We start from the raw sequence: 17,873 nt of genomic DNA on the forward strand, positions 1-17,873 counted from the left end.
AACTGAAGCAAGGTGCGCACAATAGAAAATACATACAACCATTTTCTATGAATGTAAGGTTTCAAACTATGAACTAGTCCCATCTTTTGGGAAGTATAAAACATGAATTTGTTATGTTTTAAAAAAAAATTGAAGTATATATCACAATAATATTCTCTAACAAATTATCAATTCTCTACTTGTTGGAAGAAAGCCGATGATTTATAATTTAACCTGGTCATAGGTGTACATAGTACTCTAGCTTAAAGGAACACTGCAATGTATATTGTTGCTCTAAACGGTAACATCTTAGCATTCTTACAACAAAATGTGTTTTCATCAAGATAAATACAGAATTTATTTTCTTGCAAAAAGCCACTCTGATGGGCATGTCTGGGCGCACGGTAACCATAATAATCTTAGGTTGATGAACCAGTCCTTCCAAGTGCATCTCCTAGAAGTTTGGAATTTTATTATCATAGTTTTCTGTCTTCTGCCTTTGAGATCCATACCAACAGTAGAGGAAATGATAACAGCCCTGAATCGAATAATGAAATTTAATATAGAAATGTTACCAACTGAAAATATTTTTTCCTTCCCTCTTTGTATACTTTTCCAGCTATCAGAAGCTTAGGTAGTACTTAATAATACCACGTGCGAGGTGATGGAAAGGATACTCCCTCTGCTGGATGAATACTAACAGAGCACAGAATGTTTTTAAGTTAACAGTGGTTCAGCTTAGTTAAACAAAAATAGAAAGGAAAAAAAAAATCTGTAAAAGACAAAAGGTATTTTCCACTAATTAGTTTTCGCGCTGACTAAATTCTACACATAAATAACTCAGCATTCTGCTTGGCTGCTGAAAGAACACACCAAGGAAAGGATCTCTGGATGCTGTTTCTTAGACTGTTTCAAGTATTTATTCTTAGCCAGTACAAAAGACCTGATACTAAACAACATAGACATTTGGTCTGAAAAACTGCAGCAGTATGTTAACTAAAAATAAACTGATCAATAAATAAGGAACATCAGAATTATATTTTGGCGACTTTATTTACCAAGGTCAAAATTTTCAACCATCTAATTGTTTCAACAAATATTTACAATTCATATAAAGCATGTATTTTTGTTTGGAAATAACCAGCAGAACAGTATTTGGTATTCTCTCTCTTACTGTCAGGACGTACATTTTACTCTCTTACCATGTAGATTTTGAAGTAAATCCAAAATAAGTACTGCATGATAAGTGACTACTTGAAGAGCAATCCCATGTTACTGTTTCATATGCTCTTTCCCAAAACACTTATTTTAAGAGGATAAAAATTTACTAGCATTATGTCTGGCAGCATTACATTTGTTTCACTTGCTGAATACAGAAAGAATTGGCCACCATTTTTCATACAGCCTTAGCACTTGATAGCTTTTTTAATTATTATTCCATATGACAAAAGAAGGTAAAGGAACAACAGCACACAATGAGGATCAAAATACCATACACAGGAGTTACCAAATTAGTTTCAGTACTGTAGGTCAAACCCTGCCCTCTTATACAGATGCCGAATAGCGCGCGCACACACCTGATGGTAGACAGCAAAAAGGTCCAATTCTCTGACGTGCTGAGCACATCCCAAGAGGTGTTCCTTTTTCCTGAAATCCTCCTCTAACAGAAGCTGGAGGCACCACGCACCTCTTTTGGAGCACAGTGTCGTAACGTAATGGCTTTCTCAATCTTGCTCATTACTTTTGATGTGCAACCAGAGCACTTTTTTTGACATGATTGAGAACACAAATGTCTACTTCAGTTTGGCCTAAAGGAAATGTATAGCGGATCGTGTCCATAACAATCATATATTAAACTTCAGAAACAAAAATATTTGTATAGCCTACTAACAGTGTGATTGTGGAATGCAGTCTCATATCATCTGCAAAGAGCTCTGCTTGCTAAGAAGCCCATTAATTCAAAAATGAGTAAAATAAAAAATACTGACTGACCATATGATAAAGAATACACATCTAGGGAGTGAGTACATCTTTTAATTTCATTCAGATCTGAGCTAGCACAACACACACACATAGCTCTAACACCTTTTAATAGCGTAGTCCATAGTGCAATTCCCGCTGACATAACTGGAAGCAGGATTCAATCCTAACTATGGAAAATAGTGTGTTTATTATTCATGCAATAAGCACTGTATACACATTTTTCTATTTACACCCAAGAGTCCTGATCATGTCGAACATAATTTAAATTTCACCTAAAACAAATCAAAATGATAGAAACTAGAATCTCTGATGGCAATAAGATCAAACGTGCAGATATTATCAACTGCGGGGGAAAAAAGCCCTGATCTCTTCTTTTTTTCTCCAATACTCTTTAGGATCCATTTTGTTGCAAGTTGCCTATAGACATACAAAATTAATTCAAATATCTCCTACACCAAAGAGGATCTCATTTGACTTTGTACTACCCATAAAAATATATGATTGAAAATCTGGTTCACAAAATATTCCATTTGTTTACTAAAAGGAAATATATAAACTGTCAAAATACGTATATAAACTCAATTTCAGAATTTGCAAAGATCACAATTTAGCTACAAAATATACCAACCATCTACCTGTTTTTAATAGAATATTTTCTTACAAAGATACCATTACTTTGCAAAATATTGCCTACCTTACAAAATTAGTCTGGAAATTTTGCACTACTTTCAGCATATAAACCCTACATTAGAACCTCATTAAACCCTTTGGTATATGTCTTCAAATTTTTTTTTTTTTTTTTAAACTGTTCTTCCCTTATTTGGTCTAAATGTTCCAAAGCACAGTAGAATCTCCAAACAGAATAAGCAATGCGTGTTTAATTGTAGATATAATCAGCACACAATTTATTTTTCAATTATAGATATTTATCATGCCCAGCAACTAAGAACAAACTATTTTAAAATCATTCTCCAGAAACATTTGTTCACCACTACTCGTTTTACCAAGCTGTGGTTTAAAATAATTGGATGTGTTGAATTCTCTGAAGAAAAGTCAACACCTTATTTCACGTGCCTCGGACATTTTCAGGACTAGGCCTCTCACTGCTTTCTGCAAAACCATTCCAAATCTGATAAACACAGCAAACATTTAAAAAAAAAAAAACTTTTAAACTGTCAGCTGAGAAAGAATAAACATAATTTATACCTCTAGCAAAGTATTAGCTTTTTTTTTTTTTTAAATCAACTTTACCTGTAAATAACAACTTACAGGTTAAAATAAAAATATTTACATACAAATAACTGAAAGAAAAAGGAAGGATTGAAAAAAACAGTAAGAAATCATATACTGGTTATAAACGTTACTAATAATTTCAGCTATGGCAAGGATTCCATTGTATCTGTATTTTAATTGTAACCAAATATTGCCTCCATTACAAAAGGTATTTGTAGCTCAAAGAAATTCTCATCACCTGTCTGGTAAAACGTGACTGTCCTTTTATTGTAGATGCAATCTTGACTTTAATGAAGTTTCCAGTTGTGCCAGCAGGAATTTTGGTGAGGTTTTCTCGTTCCTTTTTTGTACTTTGTCACCAACATGTAAATAAAATCTATATATAGTCTTTAAGTTGCGAAATCTAGGTAGAAAAGTTTCATTTTTGACCTTTCATCTAGTTTAAAAAATTCAGTATAAAAAAAAATTCTCCTCTGAAATTTAAACAGTCCACAAAAGTTTTACCTTCTTTTCTTACACACTTTTATGACAGTAAAGATCTTTCAAAGTTTTTAACTCTTCAATTAGAGTTTTGTTTTGATTTTCCAGGACCGCAACTCGATTTTCCAGACATTTAACATACTCTTTCTTCTTTCTGCGGCATTCTCGAGCAGCTTCTCTGGAACAGACAGACAGAAGTCACTGTTTATTTTATCTGAGATTTGAGTATTTTATGAGTGTTATAACACTGACCAATGTGAGATGAGGGAGTTGGCACTGGCATCATTAGCAGAACAAACTGCAACAGTAGGTGGAGAGCATGAAATTTAGCAGTATCTGCTAACACACATGGCAGTCAATCTGCAGGGAAAAAACAGCTTGTTTCCTCCAAATACCACATAGCATGTTTTGGTCAAAATCTCTCATGTTTTTACTGACTAGAGGCAGCATACCGTACTGATGGCACACTCATTTAAATTAGCTTGCGCAACTCAGAATTTGTCCTTCAAAGACCTATTTTAGCACATTAAACTAACAAAAGCAGCCCGTGTGCATTTACATACCTGTTCTTCATCAGCCTTATTTCTCGTTTCAACTGTGGATCATCTGTCTTACTTGTCTGCGATGTCAGAGTGACAGGAGATGTCATAACCACAGTCTGAGGAAGGGATGTGGTAGTTGGTGTGGTGCGGATCTGGTAAGTCTGCATGTCTCCTGATGCGGCTGTTACAGTAATAGCGCAAGATATCAAAACGTGGTAGTGTTAGGAAGTTACGCTCTCATTAGGAGGAATCAGTATTTCTAAACATTTCCAGAAGGCATACTCACTCTGCACTACCACCTGGTTGCTGGGTACGAGTATCTGTTGACCATCGGATGTTTGTGCATATTGCAGTATTGTTGTCCCAGGCTGAGTACCACCAGCATTTGTCATTGTTAATGTCTGCAGACCCTGCACGCCATCTGTACCTGGACTGGCCAGCTGTAATCCATTTGCAGCAATGGCAACTTAAAGAAAAAGGACAAAAGCAAAAATATTTGTAGCTGTACATTATTAAATATAGATAAAGCTGAATCTGCACGCTGTACATCCTTTCCCATTGGCAAATCCGTATCTTAACTCGCCACTAAAAATATTACCTATCTGGAAAGGCTTTACTCTTTGTGACCTTTAATAATCAGATCTTGTTGCTGGCTTCTTACTCAACGTCTACATACTTCATCTTACTGAGGTTTCCTCTACAGGAACTGAGCGTAGAGAAACAATGTAATTTAGGTTGAGTCTTTTGCGATTGCCATATTTTGAAGATTTAAAAACTTGGTTTTAATTGCGTTCACTTTCAGACTCGCATACAAACACACAGCTGTTTGGTCTGCAAACACGATGATTACTAGATGATAAATCCTTTATATTTTCCCTGATAGCACAGGGAAATGCCTTTTGGCCCTAAGGTTTATGTAACTGTATCTTTCTCAATCTTACATTTTGGACTAAATCCAACGCTAGAGGACTGCTATTTAAATTATTTTATCTTTTCCTGCTGTAAAACAAGTATAACAACATTTCCATTTCCCCATACTTTGAATGTCTCGTCTTAATACACAAAAATTAAGACAACGCAGTTTTGAGGGGATCTCTGTAGTCTTCAGACACCAGTTTATATCTACACAACAGTAGTAGCTTCGCTGGCTGTTAAATGAATAAAAATCTTTTTTGTTTCACCTTAGTGAAATATATAACAAAAACATGTATTTTGGGAAAAGTTTAATAAAAGTACATGCAGGTAGGTATGTATTTTGTAAAACATACTGTACTGTCCAGTGCTTGTCTGGTAGATAGGTGTGGGAACAGACATAGATGTAACAGTAGAGACACCAGGACTTTCCTCATCTCCTTTTCTATCCCGTGTATCTTCAGAAGAAAGATCTTTCAAGATTTTTCTATAAAAAAAAGTGTATCAGCTCTAATAATAGGCAACAGCTATAAATTAACTGCAACAAAAGTTGCAAAATACTGTCGCTATTTTGTATTACAGAAAGAAACGCTAAAGTTTTGATATAAAACCGTTTTGGAAATGAACAAAATCTTGTATAAGGTGACTGTCTCCAAAGTCTTTCTGCAATTATATTTCTGTAGTTTATGAATTCTTGGTTTTTGTTACATATTTTAATCATTTTACATTGACAGAGCTAAGAGCAATTCAAGTCAGCTACTGATTTATAAAATATTTGTATGCACAGTTCAGTGCAAATTCCAGATTTTCAATCATTATCCTCTAAAAGCCTTAGATGTTTGCACTGGTAAGCCTACAATAATCTGTGCCATTTGCAGTAGATTTCAGTAACCTCCAGAAAAACAATGTACCGAAAACACTTTGTACTGAAGTTGTTCTAACACTGCAGCTGCATCATTTCATTTCAGTAAAAGCTGCACCAGAGTTTCCATCATAAACTTTTTTCCAGGGATTTATAACTGGCCTGTTAAGAAATTTTTCTCATTTAAAACTTGATCCTCCAATTCTCTCAAGAATATGCTTTGTATATCCAATTAAAACCAATTTGCTCTCTCTGCTGCCACAATCAACTAGAAAGCAGATTAATTTTAAAACTTTTTTGTACTGAAAGCGCAAAAGATTACTACAAAGTAAGACTTTTTGTGTTCTGCATTTAATTTGCACAGCTTCTCAAACAAGCCATGTACTACGTAACAATACCCTATGAAAACAGACACAGCCCTGTTTAAAAGCAGAACCAATGGAGGCATGAATTTTATGCATCTTACCCCAGGCCAAACGATGAGTTAGTGGTAGTTATACGAAGAGAAAAGCAGAGCTGACAACTCCCAGTCCCAAACCCACACTGCTAAAACCGTTCTCCTGTAGACGCTCTGCCTGCAGCTACTGGTTTCCCATCCTGGCTACTTTTATGGAGGATGCTTAACTGCTCTTTTCCACCACCATTTGCTGAGTGCATGCAAAATATTAAAATCCCTCCTAAATGATTTGCTTTGATGCATAATTCAACATGAGATAAACCCAACAGAAGAGTGAATGGGGATAAAATATTCAAAAAACGAAAAGCAGTGGCAGAAGTGGGAACAGTAGTCACTGACAGGAACGTCAGGTAAGTTCAGAAACTGTCTCTTTAAATTTTCAGGATATTGTTGTAAAAAAGTATCAAATTTTGTGCCTTTTTAATTTCTAACAAACATTTTATTTGAAAGGCTAGCACACAGTATTTGATTAGAATCCTCCCTTCAGTAAAATGAGATCAAATAAGACTGCAGCTGATAAACAATTTTCCCTATACCACCTCTCCTTGGAGCTGATCTGCGGTTCTTATTTAAGCCAGTCTCCTTGTAGCAAACGGTAACTAACATGGCACACTCAAAATGCTTACTGCATAATCAGATCCAATGTATGCTTCCAGACAAAGAAAATAAATTAGAGGTTGACAGAAGCTGTCTAAAGAAGCTGTATGTTTATTTGAAACCAAAATGACAAAATATTTCCTATAAAGTACTCACCGATAAGACGGGCGACGAGCTAAGATACCTCGAGCTTTCTGTGAAGAGCCTATGCTATCTGATGAGTCCTGAGAATCTTCACTCTCAGACAAAGAAGATACCTAAAAAACACATTCCACGTGGCTATCCTGTTCACTACAGAAGAAACGCCCAGAACAAATTACATATTTTAATTTTTTATGAGCTAAAGCTGCACAAAAACTACACAAATGCGGCTAATTACAAAGAGAATGGAAACGCAGTGGATTTCTAGATTCAGTGCTATTTAATATTTCTAGCAATTCTCAAAGACTGTTACAGCTAGAAAGGTCATAATAAAACCAGAACGTATTCACTGGAAAGCCCAAAGGATGCAAACCTATTAACTCCCTATAAAGAGAAAGCTCAAGAGATCCCCAAAATATTTACTATATCAAAAGCTGAAAAAACCTCCACCATTTGAAGCCAACTGTTCTATGACTGCAGGATTAATCAGTCCAGAAATTTAAAAATAACAGTGTGAAGAAATAAAAGGTTAAGCATGTTCATAAAAACCTCATAAGCTTAACTCTGAATTCTGGAATCCAAGTTCTGAAGTAATAAGAAGATTATCTAACAGAAGAGGTGGGGGGGGAACCAAGGAGAAATCTGTAAACAAGAACTCAAAGAGCTCCAGCTAGACAAACACTCACAAGGGTTTGAGGAAAGCTACACCTATCTGTCTGCAAAACAAAGCAAAATGCTGCTAGAAGACAGTGAATCTTAATAGCTCATCTGGTCTGAAAAGGTGACCCACTCCCACATATAAATTTGTCTAAGGAGGTGACAGGAGTGGAAACAGGAGGATCATTTACGTACAGAAACACACACATAAAATACTCAAAACGTATCATGTAGACAGACTTGCACTATGTTTTGTTGGTAAGAACACAAGAGCCAAATGAAAACAATATAAATATTTAAAGGCAGCAGCATATCAGGGAACAAATATGCAAAGTATTAACTATAATTTTCTTTTTATTCCATTCTGTCCTTGTCCAGTGTCAATTTTTCCTCTGATGCTCCTTATTAAATGCAAGCTAACAAAGCGTTTATTTGTACTTATCTGTGTGCCAGCAACAAAAAGTCATCAGGAATGCATATGGCTATGGGAAAAGCATTTCTCAGCTAACTTCTGCCACAGAGATAAAAGCAGCAACCTGCTATCAATATTTTAAAAAAAGCTCACATATACTTTTTTCCTGTGAGCTACAGGGCCACAACGCCCATAAATCACCAAAAAAAATGCAGGAATATAGTCAGTGGGGACCCTGCAATTAGAACGTGATGATAGGAAAGGGATCAGTAGAGATCCAAGTTAAGACAACCTGCTAAAACAGATGCAAAACTGTTTTCAGCAAAGCGAAATGCATTTTCTTTTCTATGATCTGATGTTACAGGAACAATGATAGTTGAAAATGCATTATAGTTTCTTTTTTCTTGATTTCTCAATTTAATGTCATATGAATGGATAACCAACAGTAAAAGGAATAGTGACAAATTAATATATTTTAGCATAGTTCTCCCAGTGATTCAGCTGACTCTTGCAGTTAGTTCACAGTGTAACGTCAATGCCATGCTGCCCAGAGGGCTCTCTGCAGCCAAAAACTGAACTGGAGTAGGAACAGGCTTAAGTGTAAACTCCCCCCAAGGCACCTCTCTGAAGTGGCTTGTACAAAAATCACACGGCAAGTGAGTAAGAGACACACAAGCATGCTTAGGTACCGCAGAAATGGAATTACAGCATACACTAGGTGCGTAATCAACAGTTTATTCACCATCATTCAGGTCTACCCTTTCCAAACACACAATTTTCTTCACTGGATTATTCTAATACTCTCCTTATTTGGGTATTAGAACGCACAGATTGGGGGTCTGTTAAGAGCACCGACCAGAGGGTTGGGGTTTTGCATTGTAAAGGGAGGCTTATGTCCAATAGCTTCATTTCAACTCTAAAGGCAACTTTAACACTACAAATAATTTCAAGCATAAGTAATCGTTAAAGAAGAATGATGTTCCCCCACAATACTGGACTGGTCACTGCCTCTTAGAGTAGGGCCAGAAAGGCCGCACTGTGGCAGAAATAGCTCAGAAAGGCCTTTGCAAGTCTTCTCAGGTACATAAAACAAGGCATTTGGTTATTTAACAGAAGTTCTGTAGTTACCTGCACTGTTTGCACCTGGGGTGAGTGGATTACAGAAGAGGACTGAGCTGTCTGAATGACTCCCTGGACCTGGACTTGTTCTCCAGGAAGCTGGACAACTGTCAGTGGAGCAGGACCTCTGAGAGACATCTACAACAAACCAAAGGATCATGAACAAAAGTAGGTGTTCTACAGCATTCAGAAAACGTACCTATGTGTATGAAAACTAAGGGAGAACACGCATTAGCAGAAGGGTCTCTGAAGTCTAATCAAGTCACAGAAGGTATCCTTTAAAGAGACACATTTTTTCAGATACCTATCTGCATACAGAGAAGGCTGAAACAGCTAGCTACTTGCCTCAGGTTAGGGAGAAAATCAAATATGTAGCGGTTTAAAATTAACAAGATTAAAATGCTTCAACTTAAATGCATCTTTTTCTCAACGATCCATAATAAAGCAGACTTCTGCAGAATCACATCACTGAAACCTTAACTGAGAACAATTGCTTCCATATAACTCCATAAATATGCACAGATCAAGCCCCACATTTGTGATAGTTTAAAATGGAACCAAAACTTAAAAAATAGAGTGCCTTAGACTTAGATAAGAAGAAATATAAGTACATAAAGAGCTAAGCTGCCTCATTTCCCTGTAAAGTTTTATGGCACTAAAAACATCTTCACAAAGACGAAATCACCAACAGGACTAAGGATAGACCAGACTAACACCACTAAATTAATGCAATTAATATACATATTTGATGTTATTGGATTTTTTTTTTCAAGCAACCAGTGTAAGACTATGGTTCAAAGACTTCACAGGGAAGAATTCAGAAGAGTTATGTATAGCAAAAGATGACCAATCTACTTCACGGCACAGGGGCTGTATGAAAGATATCAGACCTCAAAGGAAACTAAAGGAGACAAGTTAGCAAGCTCTGGACAAGGAAGAAGAACTCAGAGCAGATTTTTCCCAATACAAATTAAGGCATCTGCTACTTAATGCTATAAAACTATCAATTTCAATTAACATTGCAGCTGCAATTTAGGCCTCAATAGCAAAAAGTTAATTACTACTGTTAACCCTGTACAAAATACTTTTTACATTCTAGCAGGTTTTATTTGACAGTGAACTCATGTGAGCTCTGCGCTTTACTTATGCATCTGCATATGTAATATTAAATAACCAGCTTCCTCACCAAATTTCTTCATTATTTTTATTGATCTCAAATATATGAAAAGATGAAGGGATCATTAAAGCTCATACAGCTAACTTTTCATTTAATATTACTCTGGTTATCACACATCATAATATTAAGTCGCATTGGCAACCTTATATAAAAACAGATCAGAAAAGCATCTTGTAAACAAACAACAGGATGCTCGCTGCTATTCTATCCTGTCTTTGTTTCATGTAGTTATCCGGATTTCGCATCAAAATCTAAGTCACCTCCATACAGTAAACAGTGGACGAGCTGTTAAACATCACTGCTTCACAGCACCGAGATGCAGCTGTGGGAACAGGCTTCTCTAGAAAAATATTGCTCTTTCAGAAGCAGAAATTTTAATCAGGAGGAAATCAGGTTAAAGCTTTGAAAGTGATGTTACCTCGTGAAAAGTATGTCAAATTTCCAACTTCATGTGATTTACCACATTAAAAACATTCATGTTGGGCTAAAATCCAATGTTTCCATGGTGCTGAGCACCCAGGATTGCCATAGCTATCAAAAGGAGCTGTAAATAGTTTTTCTGAAAAAAAATAAAGATGAGGTTCTCAATTCATTACCGAGCAGCTCCCATAAGTCAGGTTGATGACCGTTAAAAAGGACGTAGTACATTCTAACAGAAACGATGGGCTGCATTTTTGCATTGTACCAGCACTACATTCATTTTGGTCTTTTGAATCCAAGCCATGCTATTATTTTTGTGCTGCCCATCAAACAGCTTATTTTTCTCAACTTTCTTTGCTGGTCCTTCTCTGTGTGTTTCTAAAACTCAACAATTAATACAGTTTGTACATAAAAAATGTCTCTTAACTACCCTCAAATGTTTGCTGAGATTTGGCCCAGGCTTTACCTGTTGAGCAATATGAGAGAGCTGAGCTGCCTGTAGTGTTGTACCTTGTACAGCTGATGTTTGTGAAGCCGTCACTGAACTGTTACTGCTGCTCTTGTGCACCTCTTCCATAATCAACTAGAAGAAAAGTAACAAGTTAAATTCAGTTAATGATAAATTTGAACGGGAGGTAACTGCCCAACTTCCACTGATATTTAATAGACGTGCCTAATTCTTTTAGCCTTATTTGGAAATCTTTAATTTGTGCTTTGTCCTTCTGTGTCGCTTACTATTAGGGAAGAGCACAGCATTTTTTGTCAATCCCCTTTGGATACGCTGAGCATTGTTATGCCATCTCATAGACGGGGAAAACAAAAGGAAAGGCAAGGTAGGAGCTTTTCCACTGACTTGCATGGTTGGTCTGGACAGGTCACGCACGCTGCCTCTCAAGGCCTTAGAGCTCAGCACAGCTTCTGAGCTGGAGCCGAGTCTAGTTTAGCTCTAGCAACACCTGCAGCTCAGCTGGTTGTCAGCAGCGGGTCAAACCTACACGTTGCCGAAGTTTATTGTCAATGTTTATTGAATTTCCCGTCCTTTAATAAAAGCAAACAAAGGCAAGTCATGAGAGCTAGGGGGGGAAAAAAAAAACACCTTACACTAAACATTTATACTAAAGAATATCCTGCTCTAAGTAGAATAATTTTCCAAAATATTTTATCCAAGCTACCAGTCAAACCTATTTTGAAACATCTGAAGATGTTTAAAAACAAAACAGGAATTCAGAATCGGAGTATAAAGAACACAGGTTTGAAAGAGAAGTAACATCCCTTTAAACCCTGCAAAAGTAACAGCATCTTCATATAATAAAGTCATTTCTCTCATTGCTAACGTTTTATATTTAACTGTTCAACACTGCTTGACAGCCCTCCCCTCCTCAAAAAGAGGGGATTTAGAGTGATGTAAAAACGCATGCTTTTAGGCGGGGGTGAGTGGGTGGACCAGCCTAGAGCATTAAAAGATGATCGGTGAGTGTTAAACATTTTGTCACAGAAGGTTTAAAACTGTTGAAAGGACAGTTGCTATGAGACTGGAAATTACATTTCTTTCTGTGGAAATGTGAGTCATTGATTTTTCCCTACTGAGATAAACCACAGCTCTTGCAGCTTGACGTATACTTAGAGGGTAAAAAGTCAATGTACATGAAGACCAGCATCTTGTTCTTGCAATCCTTACTCATCTGAGGAGTCCCACTGCACTCTCACAACTCCTCACTATAAAGCCCTGTTTTAGCAGCTTATTTGAGAAAAGCGGTAAGACGCCAATGGTTTTATGGCACACGAAACTGCCTTCTTTAGCGCCTGGAACAAACGTTCCCTAACGCACGACACAGCTTCCCAAAATACGTGTTTCTGTAAACATAAAACAATTCATCCAGAGGTTAAGGTGAAGCAGGAAAAGGAAGGCTTTATTTTGGAATAAAAGGTCTATCACAGCAGAGCAGCGCCTCCGCCGTTCCCCGCCGCTGGAAACCTCCAGCTAATCGTCGCTATCCCACCGTCGCATCGGTGCTGCTCCTAAGGCAAGAGCGCTCTCCCCGCAGCGGCAACCAAGCGCGAATCAGAGGGACGAGGAGCCGGAGAGACGCATTACTCAGCTGCATACTACTGATGCTTGCGAGAAACCAGCCACCGAGCAGGAGCAGAGCAAAGCTACGCTAAGACATTTTCTTTTTTGAGTCCCTACTGCTCTAGAGCTCACTTGAAAGTCTGAAGAGTGCTTCGGCCTTTTTTTTTTTTTTTAAAGAGAGAAAACTGACAACTGTGATAATTTAAGCATAAAAACAATAAATATAAAAAAATGAAAAGCAGAATTGATGATAAGTATGTATAAGGGAGTCAATTTGTAGAGCTTCTAATTCAATTTTACTTTTTTTTTTAAAAAAAAGGAAAATGTACATTTTGTAGCTGCACAAATGGAGCTATATTAAGTGTCAAAAGTAAACGGGGTATTGTCAAACTGAAATCCAGTCAACAGCAAAAATTAAAAGAAATTTCCAGTGCTACAGAAATACCCAGTTCATCTCTGTAGTGCTAAACCACATTCTCTGTTTCTCCCTCCCTCTTCTACTGTTTTTCTCTGCCTTTTTGTCCCATGAAAGACTCTCAACAACAGCAAAATTGACTGCAATAAACAATGAAACTGATAGATATAAACCCAACCACTCAAAATAAACAAACTGGGAAGAAAGCAGAAAGATTTTAGCTGATCTTCCTCTAACTGGCGTGAAGCCCTACTTATACGAATAATAGATCAAATATTTTCAATGATAAATAAGCTTTTTAACTTCACTTCATCTCTACTTGCTCTATAGTATTTAAAGTATAGTAAATATTCATCCAACATCTATCAGTTTTAGTAAAAAAACAGATTTAGAAAGCCATTTTAACAAGATGAAAACTAGTATTGCATCTATAACCGCCACTGGATAAAGAAGGTACAACGCGCTATTCAGCCCTGCGCAACTGTCACACAAGAAGATTTTGTACACGTCTCTGTCTTGTTAAAACAGCCAATTTAGCTGAGGAAATATGAACTTTCCATTGGGATGCTCTTCTGCGAACAGCTGAAATGGAGATTTCTATTTACGCAGCTTTCAGAAAGACAGTTCCAACTAAAAACCTCAATCTGCAAGGTCTCAGCTTAAAGAAGAAGTACCAAAGACGGAAAACATACCGCTGTTGTAGCTTTTTAGGAGGAGCAGTTACAGCTACCTCCAACAGCAGAGTACCTGTTTAGCTGAAACCAGTAGTTTGAGGTGGAGGGAAAGTTTTGCCTGTCACACGGAGTACAGAAAGTAGGGAATTCAGAAAAGTAACACCTGATGTTTTATTAACTGGAAAAAATAATTGTTCCACTCTGTAAGAAAGCCGTTCTTCATAACACGACAGGTAAGAACGATGCTTTACAGAAGAAAAGCAATGCCTCCATGCAGCTACCTCTCAATAACATCGTAATCTAAATGAAGGGATTCTGTGATCCAAGCACGATGCAGAACATATTTGTTTTAAAGGACTTCTAAAATTCTGAGAACTGACTCTCTCCAGACAACCAAATCACTTTAAAAGCGAGTCCAAGTCTCAAACCTATCTCATTTTAAACAGAAAGAGAACTCTGCATTTCATTGTGAGCAAGACTAATTTATCATTCTGCAGTTCAGGTAACCCTCCCCTTATATCATGTTACCCACATCGAACTAGCACTCAAGAAACGGTAAGAAAAATCATAAATGACTGTGAGGGACTAACAAACAAACAAAAAACCATTCCCACAACTTTGACTAAGTGTGATGAAAAATATTCTAAAATTTTAAAGATGCTCCACTTACAGATATACTGCGCTTGTACAGTACCTATTTTCACAAGATTTTACCCTGAATCGCTCTTTATTTCAGCGTCCCATCTGTAAAAGGCACGCTACTTTCCAGTCCTCACTGCTTTGCTTGTGTCGATTTACAATGCAAGTTCTCTGAAATTGGTGACTGCTTCTAGTTCGTAAAATGGCTAAAATCATGGATTCCCAGCCTCAGATGAAGCTTCAAAACATAATCAGGAGACAAAAAAATAAGATAATGAAATATAAAAGCAGTATGTGAAGGCAAAGAGATGTGAGCGAGACAGCAAGACCGCCAAAGGAAGAAACTAAGTTTGGTTTGGCCCTTTTAAATCTATCAGGAGAAAGGCCGAAATGACGCTTCAGTATTGAAATATTTTAAGAGCAACTGATTTTTTAAAGACTTTATAAAGTCAGAAATCAAAGAATACTAGACATGGAACTTTAGTCTCAAATACTGAGCAACATTTAAAATACTGAAGTACTTAAATTTGGTACAAAAAGTAATTCAAAACGTTTTGTGGAACTATATTCAAGAATTCAGTGAAACTCTGGATTCTTTAAGGTCCCAGAATAAGCTGTCCTCTCCCGCCAGGACAGTTAAAACATCACCTACTTTATTTGCAATTAAGACACTTTCAGAAAGTTTTTCTCATCCAGAAGACAGTGACAGAGCTCCATTTTTTTTTCCAGAAATCGGTGAAAGTCAGAAGCAAATGAGAGCGCATCCTACACGTTCGTGCCAGAAAGCAAGCGAGAGGGCTCGAGCCAACGTAGCAAGTGACAGTTTTGGATCCCGTTCTACCAAACGCACCAAAGAACACACCTCAAAACTCCAGCAGTACTTTCCATCTGTGTTTTCTCACACACACACAAGCCTGCCCCGGGGCTTCTGCCGCGACATGAAGCTCGGTTTGCGTTCCCATGACAAGCAGCTTCAGAAATAAAAGCCTACAATCTGACTTAAAAAAAAAAAAAAAAAAAAAAAAGGCTATATCGCCTTGACATAAGGGAGCTTGGCGCTTGCGAGGGGAAAGCAGAGCGAGATCATTCACCAAGCGGTTTGCACCCAGCCACCTCGATCAAACTGGGAGCTCACCGCCCTCCTGTGTGATGGGGGTGCAATTCAGGAAAAAACTGGGCGGACTCAAAATTAACGTTAAAAAAACAAACAAAAAAAAGGAACAATAAATAAGTAAAGAAGGAATCGCCGCTATAAACGCATAACCGGCCTTGTTTTTCAGCGACAGATCGGCAGCGGTTACCGCCGTGCGGCTGGACGACGGCGGGCAGCAGGGCCGGGCCCGCGGGGCGACCCGGCCCCGGCCCCGGCCCCGGGCCTGAGGCGCCGCCGCCGCCGGGCCGCGCCGGGAGGGGCCGGCAGAGGCGGACAAAGGGCGGCGGCGGAGCGAGGCGGGAGCGGGGCGAGCCCCGAGGCCGCAGCCCGGGCGCCTCCCCCGGCCGAGGGCAACGGCCGAGCCGCAGCTCGGTCCCCGTCAGCGGCGGGAGGGAACCGGCAGCGGCACCGGCCCGGCCCGGCCGGCGGCGGCCCTGAGGGGAGCGGGGGAGGGCGCCCCCCTCCCCCACGCCCGGCCCGCCCGCCCGTTACCTCAGCGGCGCCCGCTCTTACCTCAGAGGCCCCCCGGGCCCCGCCGCTGGCCTCGCGCGGGGAGAGCCGCCGCCGCCGCGCCCGCCGCCGCCTCAGAAAACCGGCGCCGCCGGCATCGTAAACACGGCAGGGCCGCTCGGGACGCGCGGGGTGGGCGGGCTGCGACCATAGAGTCTCCGCCGAGGCCTCGCCTAGAAATCCCCCACCGTAGAGTTCCTGCAGCATAGAGCTGCGGAGGCCCAGGCTAGAGCGCCCGCTCTTGGCGCCGCCTTCCAGCCGCCGGGGGCGGGCCGCGCACCATAGAGCTGCGGGGGCAGAGCGGCGCGGCGGCGGGAGGCGGCCCCGGGGCAGGCCCGGGCGCGGCCCCGCCGCCAGAAACGGGGCCCGGGCGGAGGCGGGGGGGGGAGCCGGGAAAAGGGAGCGGGCGTACCGGGCCACGCGTGAAAGCAAGCGCCGAGCGGCGCAGCGTGCTGCCCTTAACCATCCCCGTTGAGACAGCCGAGCAAGGCGGAAATCCTGCTTTAATGAACATGGCTCCGTAATTTTCGTTTTTATATTTTTCCTCCTCCTTTTAGTGCAGAGGTAGTGCGGGCATTGCGCGGTAACGGCTTCAGGCTAAACCGCGATCAAGCAGGGAAGCGCAGCGGCAAGGATTCGGGCTACAGCTCTTCACCCTTTTCGGGGTGGGGAAAACGTCGTTTTTGTCCGATATAGAAGCTAATAAAGAGCAGAAGCAGTAGAGCAGTACAGGGGGGTAACGACCCCCTTCCACAGCCCCACTTACAGGGAGGAGATTTAGTCTTTATTTAAAGAAAAAAAAAAAGAAACACGTAAACTCGACTATCTGATCACGGTGGTCAAGGAGAGCCTTTCCCCTGCCTTTGGGGCTCGTGTCTTACCCTCAGTTGTTAAAGAGGGTTGTGAGCGACGCTCCTCCTGTAACAGGAAGGCAGGTGTAAGGAGCTCCAGGGCTGCAGCCTTCGGCCTTCTTGCGCTATCCCTTGAGGCCAGGAGTCGGATCATCGGAGGCCGCGAAGACGTCGGGGGGACTTCCTCGTTTCCAGCTGTTCAATACTATTAAGTTCACAATATATAACGTGATGAGCCTGGGCCAGAGTTGTAACAACTAAAACAAGAATCTTCAGACAGCTGAGAAGTGTGATCACTCAAATCTAAACACATTTATGGAAAGGCACGGTCCATTGGCTATTTCAATTAATATGATTAATATAACAATTGAGGGCTCCGGTTATTTACTGAAAATGAAGTGCGTTCAAAGGAAAGTCATAGTAAAATTGCCACTTACGGTTTGTGGAAAATAATGTGTTTAGGTATATTTACTGAGAAACATAACCATTAACAGGTACACATAGTATTATAACCTAAGCCCAGCTATTGTCTAATTACATCCTCACTGGTACTAAATATATCTTAACATGTATGAATACTTAAAATTTT

At 39.7% G+C, this 17,873-nt stretch overlaps 1 protein-coding gene across 4 annotated transcripts; it reads right to left on the reverse strand.

Moving 5' to 3' along the window:
- Positions 1-1,013: 1,013 nt before the first annotated feature.
- ATF1 (activating transcription factor 1) lies at positions 1,014-16,672 on the reverse strand. 4 transcript variants are annotated; one of them, XM_068921539.1, is made up of 8 exons: positions 16,437-16,672; positions 11,438-11,554; positions 9,384-9,512; positions 7,202-7,302; positions 5,486-5,616; positions 4,504-4,683; positions 4,239-4,398; positions 1,014-3,853 (listed from the first exon to the last, which is right to left on the reverse strand). In XM_068921539.1, the coding sequence occupies exons 1-8, from the start codon at positions 16,638-16,640 to the stop codon at positions 3,709-3,711; spliced, it is 1,167 nt and encodes a 388-aa protein (XP_068777640.1). In that variant the 5' UTR covers positions 16,641-16,672; the 3' UTR covers positions 1,014-3,708. The 4 variants fall into 4 exon arrangements, with proteins under 4 accessions (XP_068777640.1, XP_009673109.1, XP_068777642.1 ...); XM_009674814.2 differs by lacking the exon at positions 16,437-16,672 and adding an exon at positions 15,906-16,156; XM_068921540.1 differs by having other exon boundaries at positions 2,742-4,035.
- Positions 16,673-17,873: the final 1,201 nt, after the last annotated feature.

This window comes from Struthio camelus, chromosome 28, assembly GCF_040807025.1.
Source record: "Struthio camelus isolate bStrCam1 chromosome 28, bStrCam1.hap1, whole genome shotgun sequence".
NCBI lineage: Eukaryota > Metazoa > Chordata > Aves > Struthioniformes > Struthionidae > Struthio > Struthio camelus.